The sequence below is a fragment of the Spea bombifrons genome, chromosome 4 (assembly GCF_027358695.1).
Source record: "Spea bombifrons isolate aSpeBom1 chromosome 4, aSpeBom1.2.pri, whole genome shotgun sequence".
Classification (NCBI taxonomy): domain Eukaryota; kingdom Metazoa; phylum Chordata; class Amphibia; order Anura; family Pelobatidae; genus Spea; species Spea bombifrons.
Window position 1 is genome coordinate 30,900,387 of NC_071090.1, and position 15,560 is coordinate 30,915,946.

General features: G+C 46.2%; 1 protein-coding gene across 1 annotated transcript; it reads right to left on the reverse strand.

Annotated features, from left to right (window-relative positions):
• Window positions 1-263: 263 nt before the first annotated feature.
• On the reverse strand, window positions 264-5,597 carry BNIP1 (BCL2 interacting protein 1). Its single transcript, XM_053464209.1, has 6 exons — window positions 5,473-5,597; window positions 4,758-4,850; window positions 2,477-2,568; window positions 2,068-2,169; window positions 913-1,031; window positions 264-653 (listed from the first exon to the last, which is right to left on the reverse strand). The coding sequence occupies exons 1-6, from the start codon at window positions 5,554-5,556 to the stop codon at window positions 460-462; spliced, it is 684 nt and encodes a 227-aa protein (XP_053320184.1). The 5' UTR covers window positions 5,557-5,597; the 3' UTR covers window positions 264-459.
• Between the last annotated feature and the right edge of the window lie 9,963 nt (window positions 5,598-15,560).

Below are 15,560 nucleotides of genomic sequence, written 5' to 3' on the forward strand. Positions count from 1 at the left end.
GCTGCTGCACACATGAAAGCAAAGGCCACTAGCTTCCAAGGTTCGCTTTCTCTCTTCACATTAGAACGCTGTTCTTCTAATCACAGTTTAATCTGCAGTCCTTTTGGAAAGGCTTCTTGTTGTCTCCCCAACCTTGAAGGTCACTGCTCTTCATTATAGGGATAGAGCAATTTGTGAGATTTCCAGTTTTAACAGTTTAGGCATAAAGAAAACATTGCGTTAACTGTTGCTAAATAAAATGCAAGTACAATGGAGAGTTGCTTATGGTGGGAGCCCTGCTTAGTACTCCTATTAAGAGTCGATGCAATGTCTAATGTGATATCAGGGGAATTGAAGGAATATGCTAGAGTTCCAAGGGGGCCATCAATGTCTTGTTATTAAGGCCAGGGAAATGTGCAGCAGCTGCACTGGGGTAGGATCCCCCATAGTCCCTCCATGTATGAACCACACAGCCGCTGCTTAAAAGGGAAAGATCCTTTTTTTCAGGATGTACAGTACAGTCGCCAAGAAAAACGCCAGTGCCAAAAAGATGAGAAGTTTGTCTGTCAGCTCTCGCCGGTTGTACTTGGTGATGAGCTTCCGTCCGAGCTGAATAGTCCCCGACATGGATTTAAACTCTTCATTTGCCTCTTGGATGGTCCTGGAAGAGGTCGCTAGGGGGAAAAAACAGTATAGAATAAAAATTTCTGCTTGTTGCAATACAGCCCAGACGTTTACTAATGTGCTCCATACATTCTCTGTTTATAGCTAGTCCACAGGCTACATGGTTGCAAACCAGTTATGGTCCCTGTTTAGAACAACCTATCCAGTTGTAAGTTAACGTCCCTATAATATTTTAACCCAAACCCATCCCCCTCTCCATTTCCCCCATCCTTAAAACCAGGACTAACTCTGTGCACCGCTTCTCCATACCTAGCGTATGCACAGTGATTTCACTCTGCTGTACTTGCTGTGACATCATTCGGCTGATACCCATCAGGCTCTCGGTGATGCTGCTCGCCGATTGGGCCAGGTTCTCCTTCGTTACCTTCCTGTTGAGAAAATGGACATTTAATTGTATTACAAATGTGTCTGCATATACTTTACAATACGTACGTGAAGATGAAAAGAGGTACCATATTTTCACAATAAACAAAGATGTTGTTCAATCATTAACATATTGTATTGTTCAAACACAAAAAGAATACAGAATTATTACAATTATTGAATACTGTTACAGTATGACTAGCCTAGAATTAATACATTTATAGAGCGCCAAGAAGTTTGTATGGGGATGTAGAAGAGAGGGATCCAGCTCAGGAGATGAAAAGTAGATTAGCATGCCATCTGGACAGAAATGGTACTGCAATCAGTGAAATTTAGTTTTCCAAGAGTGAAAAGAAGAGGACTGGCATGAATAGGCAAAAGTTCTGTGCTGTCTTCACATACTGAACACTTAAATCAGACATAAGGATGAACCTTTTGAGGTACCTGCAGCTCTCGCACATCCTAAGTAAACTTCTGGAAACCAATTCCATTAAGAAAACTGTGCACTGCAGAACAGAATCTGATTAACTATTAAAGTTTAATTAAAAGTATATAATTATATACAGAAGTGCCCTTTAGGGAGATGTATTAATAGTGTTTTTCTCCAAACACCTAGGGATTTATTTACTAAAACTGTAATAGTTAGGTTAGGGAGCTTAGCTAGTCCTGTGTTATATATATAGTACAATCCATAAGATTCTTTCAGTCACCTTTTTGTAATAGGAAAGGCCAGTTCACCTCTTCTTACAAGGGTTGGCCCGTCATGATGCATGGTGAAATTGGTACGTGTATTAACCCCTAGTTTTATCTTTAACTTGAAATTTCCCAGTATCTGTAAATATCCCTGACAAGTTAACAAAAGAATCGGCAACTCATTTGCACGAGCAGTTATTGTTAGTTCAAAGTACAGACTACTGTTTTTTGTTTTCTTAAGCTCTGGGGGGGGGGGTTCATTTTATATGTAAGCACAACATTCCTATGGAAAGACAGCAATGCATTAACCAATAATGCAGACAGTAATACATAATCCAAATGGCATACCTTTGCCTTGTAGGATCCCCTCCGACAAGCAGCTCATCCTTCTCAGCGTTGTCTATTGCCTGCTTAGAAGAAAGGTTTGCTTTCCTCCACACCGTCTGGTTGCTAAAATACAAGTGAAAAGTTAGGGGGAGAAATACATTGCCGGGCTCTTTTTTTTTAGTATTACCAGCATTAGAATTTCTTCCAGTACCCACAACCAAGGAGGATAATGGCTTCTTCCAGCATAGAAAATAATTGTTCTGATGTTCAAGAGCAATAAACTTAATTATTTTATCCAATATGGCACTAATCATATAAACCTTTGTAAAAGATGTGTGTGGATTTTATACTATTTAATCCTTGTCGTTCTCCAGCACCTTCTCATCACTTTTGGTAGAGGGAGTGAGATGTACGTACAATGATTACACACCTAAGCATCTGCTTTTTGTGACACTCCATTTCCTTCAACAAAACTTGCTTGTCCGACTCTTTATCTTGTTCTTTGGCCAGTTGCTCAAGATCCTGTATAAGAAGAAAATTCACAAAAAGTTAAATTATCCAAAAGCAGAATTAGAGCCAGAAGCGTATGAACAAAGCAGATAACAAGCATGTCCAATCTAGCAATAAAGATACAACTCATTTTAGTGTTTATTGTTCATAAAAGTTAGGAGACATTGTCCAAAATGCAGGGCAATCAACACAGAAATCAACTGATTGCTCCAGTTGATTGGTCTCTATGCTTGTCCACCACCATCTCAACTGAGGTTGTGTCCAAACCTCTGTGTCTCCAATAAGATTCTCTGACAATAGCTACTCAGCTGATCCTGCATAAAGGGTAGATAATGTGGAAGATGTTTTGAAAGTCAACTGACAAATGTCATACGATAACGAAGCTGTTGGGTCATCACAAACTATGGGCCTCATGGATTTAAAAGGTCTCACAACAGAGGAACCTTAATCTCGCATACAGAATAATTTAGGTTGAAAGAAAAGTCCACCGAGTCCAACCCTTCTGTTGACCCAGAACAAGACTTTGGAGTAATTCCCACTTGTGTCTGAAAACGGGAAAACTTTCCTTCTTGACTCCAAAATACAATCTGATTTCTCACTGGATCGACAACCTATAACTTAATCACAGGTCACCGGAGGGTGGTTTGTAGTGTGTGTGTGTGTGTGTGTGTGTGTGTGTGTGTGTGTCCACACAATTATAAACAAATGTCAATAAGCAGAGGCAATTGTGATCGGTTTTTGAATATGCCAATCTTTTGCCTATTTCTTACCAAGTTCCCGAGCTGACCAGTAATGTATGCCATCTGGCCCTAGTTCTTTATCCATTTGAACTTTATTTAGCAGTTTTTTCACTTTGTTCTGCGTCGGCAGGGCTGGATTAACCACGGAGCACATGGAGCAATTGTTCCAGGGTCCCCAGCGTTGTGAGTGGCCCTAATTGGTCCATCGTCCCTCGCTGACACTGAGTGCCCAGAAGTGAAATCACGGCACGCAGTGTCAATGGGGGGACTTGATTGGGTTGGGTGCTGCAGGCCACAAAGAACACACAGGTGTGAAGTGGAGGATGCTGTAAGTATTGTATATGTATGTTTATGTTTGTGTATGTATACGCATATATCTGTGTATGTGTGTGTGTATATATGTATAGGGCTGCAACTAACGATTATTTTAATAATCGATTAGTTGGCCGATTATTTTTTCGATTAATCGATTAATCGGATAAAAAAAACAATATGCAAATTTTTCGTTTATTTAAAATTATTTTAAGAACTAGATGTTAAAAACAACTTGCACTGTGCCCCCACCCCTTTGCACTGTGCCCCCACCCCCACTCTGCCCTGCACCCAGTCTCACACCCTGCCCTGCCCCCCACCCCCACTCTGCTCTGCACCCAGTCTCTCTCTCTCTCTCTCTCTCTCTCTCTCTCTCTCTCTCTCTCTCTCTCTCTCTCTCTCTCTCTCTCTCTCTCCCTCTCTCTCTCTCTCTCTCTCTCTCTCTCTCTCTCATAAACATTCGCACAGACAATAGACATAAAGAGTACTTACCTCCGCTACGAACTTGTTCCACTTCAAACTTGATAGTAGACGCGCGTCACCTCCGTCGTCACGTAGCATGAAGAAGGCGGAGACTGCAGAGCGTGGAGCAGAACCAGGGAACGCAGGCGGAGGTAAGTAAAAGGAGCCTAGTGCTCCAACGACAAATCGATCACTCGATTAATCGATAACGGAAATCGTCGACAACGATTTCCGTTATCGATTATTATCGATTTTATCGATTCGTTGTTTCAGCTCTATATATGTATATATCTGTGTATATGTATACATGTGTAGTATATATCTATGTGTGTATGTATGTGGATAGGTATGTGGCTAAACCATCTTACCAAATACAGATTCCAGTGGACTTTATTTCAGATTTTGTCATTAATGTCATTTGAGTCTTTTGGGTGTCTACCTGTCACTGGCGATCCATTCTTCACTTTCTGCTTCTCCAATTCTGATTGATCTTTTTGCCTTTTTTATTAGCATTTTTGTATTTCAAAAAATAGTGCTACGGATCCCTCTGCCTTAATTATTTTAAATGCCATTTGCTTTTTTTTTTATTTCCTGACCTTTCTGTTAAGCCACATACGTTTTAGTTTGAGTCTTGGATGATAATAATAACCCATTATCCCGTGTCACATTCCAGAACACCTTGCTCACCTGTATTCTCATTCTCAGTAGGTGGAACTTTTCCTTGACTTGGTCATTGAGGTCACCCAGGGCACTTAAGGGACCAGAACATTCTCGGATGTCCTACAAGCAATATGTACAATTGGTTAGCACTTTAAGTCTAGGCAGATGAGACTTATCCAGCTTTACGTACTACCAATATAGATACTTGGACATCAGCACTGTAATCAGCTGCGTTAGAATTATGTGACATCAAAGCAAGACTACACGGCCAGCTGGTAACATTTCGCTGGTCACTTCAGTAGCCATTTTTAAAAATGAAAATATGCAAACGTGTTTACAATATTCTGATGTGAATGTGTGACATATATGATGCACACATACGCGCGCGGGCACCAGCTTTATAAAGACAATTATGCAAATGAATAACATACAGGGTAAGGAATTATCGATTTGTTCATATACATGTATATGAATGCGCTATATAAAATAATAATATGTGTATGTGATGATGTGTATCACACTGCTTATTATATGTTTTGGAGTCTTTATGCCAGATAAGGCCCCCTTAATATTTCTTTCAGTGCATATGGCAGTTTTCACTCAGGTGACAATCACAGATAAGTCAATTGCCACGTTTACTGAAGCCCAGAATGTGTGAACTGTCCACGAACACGGGGAAGATAATCCACTTCCACGCAACCCTCGATGGATATTTAGGAATACGTCACGCTAACACATGTACCTGAATCAGAGCTTTGATCTCCAGATCGTATTTGACAATTTCTTTGTGACAGATCTGGACGTGGATATCCTGGGAAGTCGCCATCACTAATATTTCCAACTACGGCAGACGACTAGGGACAAAAATGGGAAACAGTCGCAAGGAAGACATAAATTGTACTGTATTAGCGCCACCTGCTGTATGTACAGTGGTATAGGCAGCGATTATACTCCGGAGTCATAGAATGCTTTTTCACACTGATTATCTGAGATTCTCTTGCCGAATACTTTTTTCGTTGTTCTTATCATTTCTTAATACCAGATGAAGCTGCACTGATTTTGTCTTGAATCCAAATGTTTATGATAGTATCAATTTAACTCTATTGGCAAATACTGGTTGTGGTGTGGACATTGTTTTTGGAAAATGCTCAATACTTTGTCATTACTAAGGGCAGCACTAATGATGAATATTAAAAGAAAAGGAGTCAGGTAGTGAAGTGGATGGCCTGGAAACATAAATCTCCACACTTTTGAACCTTATGAAGATATAAAACCATCACTATATGGCATAGTTGCCATCAATTATCAATTTCCCCCTTTTTACTTTAATTATATGCATATTTTTTTTTCTTTTTCCCAAGAATGGAATGGTATGGTAGGGCTAAATACGTTCTTTCTTTTTTCTTCTTTTTTGTGTCTGATGACCTGGGAATCAAGTACAAGTTCAGAGGTCAGCATATGTCCTCCTTCACAGTATATTTTTTGAGTATGTCAAAATTAAAGTATACAGAAACGTATCTAACTTACAAAGTAACCATGTTGGTTTGTAGACATTATCACCATATTGTGTTGGCCCTATAAAAGGTACAGTGGATATAAAAAGTCTATACACCCTGTTAAAATGCCCGGTTCTTGTGATGTTAAAGAATGAGACAAAGATAAATCATGTCAGAACTTTTTCCACCTTTAATGTGACCTATAACGTGAACAATACCGTGAACAAACTGAAATCGTTGAAGGGGGGGCTCACAATAACCTGGTTGCATAAGTGTGCACACCCTTAAACCAATACTTTGCTGAAGTACTTTTTGATTTTATTACAGCAATCAGTCCTTTTGGGTAGGAGTCTATTAGCATGGCACATCTTGCCGTGGCAATATTTGCCCACTCTTCTTTGCAAAAGCGCTCCAAATCTGTCAGATTGCGAGGACATCTCCTGTGCACAGCCCTCTTCAGATCACCCAACAGATGTTTCCAAAATGTTAATTTTCTTCTGGTGAAGCCATGCTTTCATGGATTTGGCAATTGCCCCCCAGGCCGCCCTGAATCTACATTAAACGGCCGCGCGGCCGCCCATTTAAGTGGCCGATTTGGCCACGCCAGGGCCGTCTTTAATTCCCGCAGCATCCGCGGTGGGCCGGCCAAACTGGCCGGCACACCGAGATGCCATTGCAGCCGATGTGGCTGTGACACTTAAAGTGGCCGTAAGACACGCTGGCCACTTTAAAATCATTAAGCGGCCAGTGTGCCTGCACAGTGCCGCCCAGTGTCCTGTTCCAGCGTCAATGTGATGGGTCACTCAAGGGGGCGGAGTCACACGGAACAGCTTCTCGTGACAGGGAGAAGAGCATGCTGGAGGACAGCAGCAGTGAATGATGGCAGCAAAAACGTAAGTATTAAAAAAATAAAAAAAATAGTTGGGGTAATAGGCGGAAGGGGAGCCATATTCAAAGGGGGGGCTGCATTGGGACAAGAATTAAATGCAAAATGGGGGTGGCTAGGGGGTATAAGTACACAACAGGGTGGTTGGGGCGCCACATAAATCATTACACAAAGGTGGGGGTGGGTAGCTGGGTTCAATATACATGGGTCATTGACAATGCAAAGGGGGGCATCAATACACAAGTGAGGGGGGCTGGCCGGGGACATCACATAAATCAATACACAAGAGTGTTGGGGCATAATGTTCAAAGGGGGCTGGCTGGGGGCACAAATCCACATGGGGCAATACACAAGGGGCATAATGTACAAAGGGGGCTGGCTGGGGGCACAAATCCACATGGGGCAATACACAAGGGTGTGGGGGGAAAATACATTAAAACCAAAGGGGGGGGCTGGCTGGGGCATCAATACACAAGGGGGGAAAACAAACAAACAGCAAACCAGTGTGGAAAGCATTTTGGATGTGGGTGTCTGTGTCGCAGAGCCTGTCCTGGTGTGTGTGTTTGAGTGTAGGTGTGGCAGAGGCTGTCCTGGTTTGTGTGTGTGTTTGGATATCAATGTGGCAGAGCCTGTCCTGGTGTCTGTGTGTTTGGCTGTCTGTGTGGCAGAGCCTGTCCTGGTGTGTGTGTGTGTGTGTGTGTGTGTTTGGGTGTCGGTGTGGCAGAGCCTGGCCTGGTATGTGTTTGGGTGTTGATGTGGCAGAGCCTGTCCTGGTGTCTGTGTGTGTTTGGGTGTCAGTGTGGCAGAGCCTGTCCTGGTGTGTGTGTCAGGGTGTCGGTGTGGCAGAGCCTGTCCTGGCGTGTGTGTGTTTGGGTGTCGGTGTTGCAGAGCTTGTACTGGTGTGTGTGTTTGGGTGTTGCAGAGCTTGTACTGGTGTCAGGGCGGGCTGTTTGGGGACAAAATTGGCTCACGCTGGGCTGTTTGGGGACAAAGTGTAAGGACTTACCTGCCTCTCCGGCCCCGCTCCATGGCTGCTCCCATGACGCTTCCTCAGGCGGCTTCCCGGGCAGTGAGTACCACCGCTACCCGGTCGGCGTCTTCACCGCATGGCCGACCACGCGGTAAACGGGTACCACAGCGCCACCGTGTGGTCAAAAGTTAATATTGCACGTTACATTTGTAACATGCTTTTATAACCTTGGCTGACCTCTTAATGCAGGACACGCCTCCTCCTCTCCCTATTTAAACCCGGAATTCCTCTTCTGGATCACCCTTGGTTGGTGTATTTTGCTATTTGCTTGTGCATTGCTTGTGACTACTGCTCCGGTTTGACTTGGCTTGTTGACCTCGTTCCTGTCTCCTGATTCGGCTCCTGATTCCTGCTCACCTGGTATTGATTCGGCTTGTTGACCTCGTCTCTGGATTCTGATTTGGCTTATCCTGATTACCTGTCTGACCCGGTTGGTTCTCTGACTTTCTGGCTCCTGTTTGGCCTGGCTACCTCCGCCATCTGGGGTCCTGCCTCATCATACCATTACAGTACCAAGGGTCACCATGGACCCCGCGGAGATTGGCCAGAAGATGTCTACCTGTGAAGCCCGTATTGAAAGTCTGGATCATCGCATGGACCAGTTTGCTCAGGCTTTGCAAACTAGGGCTGCAACAACTAATCGATAAAATCGATAATAATTAGTTGAATCGATTATTATCGATTATAAAATGAGGGTTTTTTCAGAGCAAACGCTCTGAAAAATACCCCTCATTATATAATAGTTTAGTCTGACTCACCGTCTCACAGCAGCAGCTCCTACTTACTCCCCCTCCCTGTAATCACTGTGACAACTGGCCCCGCCCCTTCCTTCTCCCAGAAGGCCAGAACCACATGGCTGTGACACTCATCTAACTGTAAGTATAATATTAATATTTGGGCTACTGAAAGTTAGGGGAGGTGGGGGTTAATTTAGGGGCAGTTATGGTTAATGGGGTGTTTAGGGGCAGCTATGGTTAATGGGGTGTTTAGGGGCAGCTATGGTTAATGGGGTGTTTAGGGTTAATTTAGGGGCAGCTATGGTTAATGGGGTGTTTAGGGTTAATTTAGGAGCAGCTGTGGTTAATGGGGTGTTTGGGGTTAATTTGAGGCAGTTGTGGTTAATGGTGTGTTTAGGGTTAATTTAGGGGCTGTTGTGGTTGACAGGGTCTTTAGGGTTAATTTAGGGGATGCTGTGATTAATGGGGTGTTTAGGGTTAATTTAGGGGTAGTTATGGTTAATGGGGTGTTTAGGGTTAATTTAATGATGAGTACTGTGGGTTAATTTAATTAATTTAATAAAGTTAACTTAAGGTGCAGTTAGAGATAAAGGGGGGCAGACTAAGGGAAATCTAAATCCTGGGGGTAGTGAAGATTAACCCAGTACTTATTTATAAAAGTATGGTGTCAGTGTGCTGTGAACAGGTCTGTGACTCTGAGGGGACTATGAGATATCGGGCATATCTGGGGAGGACAGAGTGACATATCTGGGGGTATAAGGCATATACAGTATATAAGGCATATGTGGGGAGGGCAGTGTGGCATGTCTGGGGAGGACGGAGTGGTGTATCAGGGGGTATAAGGCATATCTGGGGCCACAGTGGCATATCTGGGGGTAGAGTGGAGTGGCATATGTGGGGAGGGCAGCGTGGCATGTCTGGGAGGCAGTGTGGCATGTCTGGGGAGGATGGAGTGGTGTATCAGGGGGTATAAGGCGTATCAGGCACAGTGGCATATGTGGGGGTGGAGTGGCATATGTGGGGGTGGAGTGGCATATGTGGGAGGCAGCGTGGAGTGGTATATGTGGGAGGCAGCGTGGAGTGGCATATGTGGGAGGCAGCGTGGAGTGGCATATGTGGGAGGCAGCGTGGAATGGTATATGTGGGAGGCAGCGTGGAGTGGCATATGTGGGAGGCAGCGTGGAGTGGCATATGTGGGAGGCAGCGTGGAATGGTATATGTGGGAGGCAGCGTGGCGTGGCATATGTGGGAGGCAGCGTGGAGTGGCATATGTGGGAGGCAGTGTGGAGTGGGATGCAGTATGGAGTGGTATATGTGGGAGGCAGCGTGGAGTGGTATGTGTGGGAGGCAGCGTGGCAAGCCTGGGCTCAAATGTGCATAAATTGGGGGGGCTGGTTGGGAAATAAAGACAAGAAATGCATTTTATCAAAGTTTTTTTTTTATTCTGCCGTTTGTATTTAACATCATTTGTTTATTAAATTATTTTAAATAAATGAAAAATTTACATTAATTTTTTTTATCCGATTAATCGATTAATCGACAAAATAATCGGCCAACTAATCGATTATGAAAATAATCGTTAGTTGCAGCCCTATTGCAAACCCTCCTGGCGAGGACTGATCCAGCACGTGGTCCTCCTCCTGTGCCCGCTGCTGCACCTGTTGCTGTTCCACCGCCTGCTGACCCAGGTCTTCATACCCTCCGTTTACCTCCTCCTCCCAGATATGGAGGAGATCCTGCTACCTGTCGTGGATTCCTCAATCAGTGCTCCATTCACTTCGAGATGTCTCCCTACTTGTTTCCTTCCGACAGAGCTCGTGTGGGGTATGTCATCTCTCTACTCACTGACAGGGCTCTGGCCTGGGCAACTCCTCTTTGGGAACGCAACTCTCCAGTGGTCAACAATTATAATGACTTTGTAACCACTTTCCGTCAAGTGTTTGACAGGCCAGGTCGCGGCCATATTGCCTCGTCAAGTCTCTTCTCATTGCGTCAGGGTACACGCAGTTTATCGGACTATGCCATTGAATTCCGTACCCTGGCTGCAGAAGTGGCATGGAACAACGACGCCTTGGTTGCTGCCTTCACTAATGGCCTGTCTGACCGCCTGAAAGATGAAGTAGCAGCCCGAGACCTGCCCACGGACTTGGAAGAACTCATCGCCTACATTGGCCACATTGATCTACGCCTCCGGGAACGCCAGGTACAGCGAGATCGCCAAAGAAGGGGTCCAGTGCGTTTTGCGCCACGTCTCGCTGCTTCTGACTCTGCTTCTCTTCCGCCTGAAGAGCCCATGCAGATCGGCTCCACACATCTCTCCGAGGAGGAGAGAACCCTCCGGCGCCAACAGGACCTCTGTATGTACTGTGGCAAACAAGGTCATTACGTGCGCTCCTGCCCCGTGAAGCCGGGAAACTACAGGGCCTAAGGAGGATTGGGGAGTCTCCTCTAGGCCTTCCTGCTGTTTTTCCCCACGACCGGACATCGCGTATGTTTGTGCCTGCTGCTCTCACTGTCCAGGAGAGAACCATTCTAGCCCCAGCCCTTATTGACTCTGGGGCCGCCGGAAACTTTATCGACCGCGACTTCTGCAGGCTCCACAACATTCCCTTGCAGGAGAAAGCCTCTCCAGTTTTTGTGGAGGCAATCGACGGGCGGCCTCTCCTACCTGCAGCGGTGACCCATGACACTACACCGCTTCGTCTCCAAATAGGGGTTCTCCATAAAGAGACTGTGGTTCTACACGTAATATCTTCTCCGGCTGCTCCCATAGTGTTGGGCTACCCTTGGCTGCAGCTACACAACCCAGACATCAATTGGTCCACCCGTGAGATCACCTCCTGGCGGTGTACCACTTGCGTTTCACCTCAACCCTGTGTATTGAAGGTTGCCTCCTTAGGTACCACCATCTTACCTCCACAATATCAGACCTTTGCTGATGTATTCGACAAAAAGGAAGCTGACTCCTTGCCCCCGCACCGTCCTTACGATTGTCCCATCGACCTGCTTCCTGGCACCGTACCCCCACGGGGTAGGGTGTATCCGTTATCCCCGGCTGAAACCGAAGCTATGGAGACCTATATCCGTGAAAATCTCCTAAAAGGCTTTATCCGCCGCTCCACGTCTCCCGCCGGCGCGGGATTTTTCTTTGTTTCCAAGAAGGATGGAGGTCTACGTCCGTGCATCGACTATCGAGGTCTTAATCGAATCACCATAAAAAACACTTACCCTTTGCCACTCATCTCTGAGTTGTTTGACCGTCTAAAAGGCTCAAAAGTTTTCACGAAATTAGATCTACGGGGTGCGTACAACCTCATTCGTATCCGTCAGAACGACGAGTGGAAGACAGCTTTTAACACCCGCTCTGGTCACTACGAATATACAGTAATGCCATTCGGGCTCTGTAACGCCCCGGCTGTTTTTCAGGACTTTGTAAATGACTGTTTTCGGGATTATCTGCACCAATTCGTTGTCATCTACCTTGATGACATTCTAATCCATTCACCTGACCTGCTTTCACATCGAACTCACGTAAAGAAGGTCCTGACACGTCTTCGTGAAAACCGGTTGTACGCAAAACTAGAGAAATGTGAATTTGAAGTCAACCGTGTATCCTTCTTAGGTTACGTCATTAGCGGTACAGGGTTCGAGATGGATCCTGACAAGCTCCAGTCCATTCTGCAATGGCCTCAACCACAGGGACTTAAAGCCCTACAGAGATTTCTCGGCTTTGCCAATTATTATCGCCGATTCATCCGGGACTTTTCCAAAGTGGTAGCTCCTTTGACCGATCTCACCAAGAAGGGAGCTGACTGCCATAACTGGCCTACCGCTGCAGTCCAAGCGTTCCATACACTAAAGACCCTGTTTGTGTCCGCTCCGCTCCTCATACATCCTGATGTATCTCAACCCTTCGTAATCGAAGTAGATGCTTCGGAAATCGGGGCCGGAGCAGTATTGTCCCAACGCAAAACGTACGAAGGGCCTCTACACCCCTGTGGCTTCTTCTCTAAACGATTCTCTCCTGCAGAGAGGAACTATGACATAGGCAATCGTGAACTACTGGCAGTGATTCTCGCCCTTTCTGAATGGCGTCATCTTCTGGAGGGCTCCCGTATTCCTGTAACCATCCTCACGGATCACAAGAACCTCCAGTATATTGGCGATGCCAAGCGACTAACGCCTCGACAAGCACGATGGTCCCTTTTCTTATCCCGCTTCAATTACATAATCTCCTATCGTCCGGGGTCCAAGAATACCAAGGCCGACGCATTATCACGTATGTTCTGTACTGCCTCTGAGGAGAAACCTGACCCGGAACCCATCGTACCCACTAACTGTATCATCTCTGCTGTCACTCTTGCCGTTTCCTCTCCCCTTCTGCAACGAATTCAAGCCAGTCAACCCACTGCTCCAGCCCAGACCCCTTCTGACAAGTTGTTCGTGCCCCCTGTATACCGTGAGAAGATACTCCAGTTGCACCACACCACAAAGTTTGCGGGCCACCTTGGTCTCCGGCGCACCTGTCAGGCTCTGGGCCGTAGTTTTTGGTGGCCCTCCTGGAGAAAGGACGTTGCAGACTTCCTTAAATCTTGCCACACTTGTGCTACGACCAAGACCCCCAGGACTCCCCCTTCCGGTCTGCTATTGCCCCTTCCAGTACCCAGTCGTCCCTGGACCCACATCGCCATGGACTTCATAGTGGAGCTACCTTCCTCTCATCGCTACACCACTATACTTACTGTTGTTGACCGATTCTCCAGGATGGTTCATTTCGTGCCTCTCGTCAAATTACCGACAGCTAAGGAGCTTGCAGTCATCTTCATCAGAGACGTTGTACGACTCCACGGCCTTCCCCAGGTGATTGTCTCCGATCGTGGAGTCCAGTTTGTTTCCCGTTTCTGGAGAGCCTTCTGCAAAGCTGTGGGTATCACCCTTTCCTTTTCCACGGCTTATCACCCCCAAACCAATGGAGCGGCTGAACGATCCAATCAACGCCTTGAGCAGTATTTGCGGGCTTTCATTAATGACAACCAGAACGATTGGGCTGACCTTCTTCCACTCGCGGAGTTCGCCCTAAACAATGCGGTACAAGGCTCTACCCAGCATACACCTTTTTACAGTGTCTATGGTTTCCACCCGACTGTACTTCCTGCGGTATCCCCTGATTCGAGTGTTCCTGCGTTGGATGATCATCTTAAGCGGCTAACTTCAGTTTGGTCCTCTGTCTGTTCTGCGTCCATTGCTGCCTCTCAGGATCAAAAGAAGTACTATGATCGCAGACGGTTACCAGCCCCCACTTACATGCCCGGGGACAAAGTCTGGCTATCAACCCGACATATACGCCTACGTACTCCCTCCAAAAAATTGGCTCCTTGCTTTATTGGACCTTATTCCGTCCGCCGTCGTATCAACCCTGTTACCTATGAACTGGACTTGCCTCGCAACCTCCGTATTCCTCGTACATTTCACGTTTCCCTCCTGAAGCCGGTGATATTTAACCGTTTTTCCCGGACGCTGGCCAGTCCTGGTCCTGTTTCAGTCTCCTCCATGGATGATTATGAGATCCGTTCCATCCTGGATTCACGCTTCTTCCGGGGTACCCTCCAATACCTTGTACACTGGAAGGGATACGGACCGGAGGAAAGAGCCTGGGTGCCCGCCTCTGAAGTCCACGCTCCTCGTCTGGTTCGTCAGTTTCATGTCAGGTACCCCCGGAAACCCAGTGGGGGTCCTGGTCGCCCTTTGGGCGACTCTCGAGGGGGGGGTACTGTAAGGACTTACCTGCCTCTCCGGCCCCGCTCCATGGCTGCTCCCATGACGCTTCCTCAGGCGGCTTCCCGGGCAGTGAGTACCACCGCTACCCGGTCGGCGTCTTCACCGCATGGCCGACCACGCGGTAAACGGGTACCACAGCGCCACCGCTAAGTTAATATTGCACGTTACATTTTGCACGTTACATTTGTAACATGCTTTTATAACCTTGGCTGACCTCTTAATGCAGGACACGCCTCCTCCTCTCCCTATTTAAACCCGGAATTCCTCTTCTGGATCACCCTTGGTTGGTGTATTTTGCTATTTGCTTGTGCATTGCTTGTGACTACTGCTCCGGTTTGACTTGGCTTGTTGACCTCGTTCCTGTCTCCTGATTCGGCTCCTGATTCCTGCTCACCTGGTATTGATTCGGCTTGTTGACCTCGTCTCTGGATTCTGATTTGGCTTATCCTGATTACCTGTCTGACCCGGTTGGTTCTCTGACTTTCTGGCTCCTGTTTGGCCTGGCTACCTCCGCCATCTGGGGTCCTGCCTCATCATACCATTACACAAAGTTGCTCACTCTAGACTGTGCATCCTGTGATCTATGCCTGTAATTTAGGGGGTTTTATCTATACCTTTAATGCTTAGTTGTTATGTGATTTCCAGTTGATCTATACCTACAAAGCTGGGTTTGTGTGTTATTCTGTTGTTCTGTATCTGCTATGCTATGTTTCCATACATTATTTATGTATACCTGCAAATACAGGGTTTGTATTTCTTATTCAGTTGATCTATACATACACATGCTGTTTACATGTGTTGTTTATTTGATCTATACCTGAACTACAGGGAGTAAGTAAAACAGAGGTGTGGCTTAGTGAATGAGGGACAAAGGGACTCTGGGGATGATTACAGGCAGGGGCC

What these genes read in the sequence shown, in the direction of transcription:
- BNIP1 (XM_053464209.1), bottom strand. Translation starts at nt 5,556, where the DNA reads ATGGCGACTTCCCAGGATATCCACGTCCAGATCTGTCACAAAGAAATT. An exon ending in TACTGAGAATGAGAATACAG is followed by an intron (nt 2,569 to 4,757) that starts GTGAGCAAGGTG and finishes CTTCTTATACAG; the next exon opens with GATCTTGAGCAACTGGCCAA. An exon ending in CACAAAAAGCAGATGCTTAG is followed by an intron (nt 2,170 to 2,476) that starts GTGTGTAATCAT and finishes CTTGTATTTTAG; the next exon opens with CAACCAGACGGTGTGGAGGA.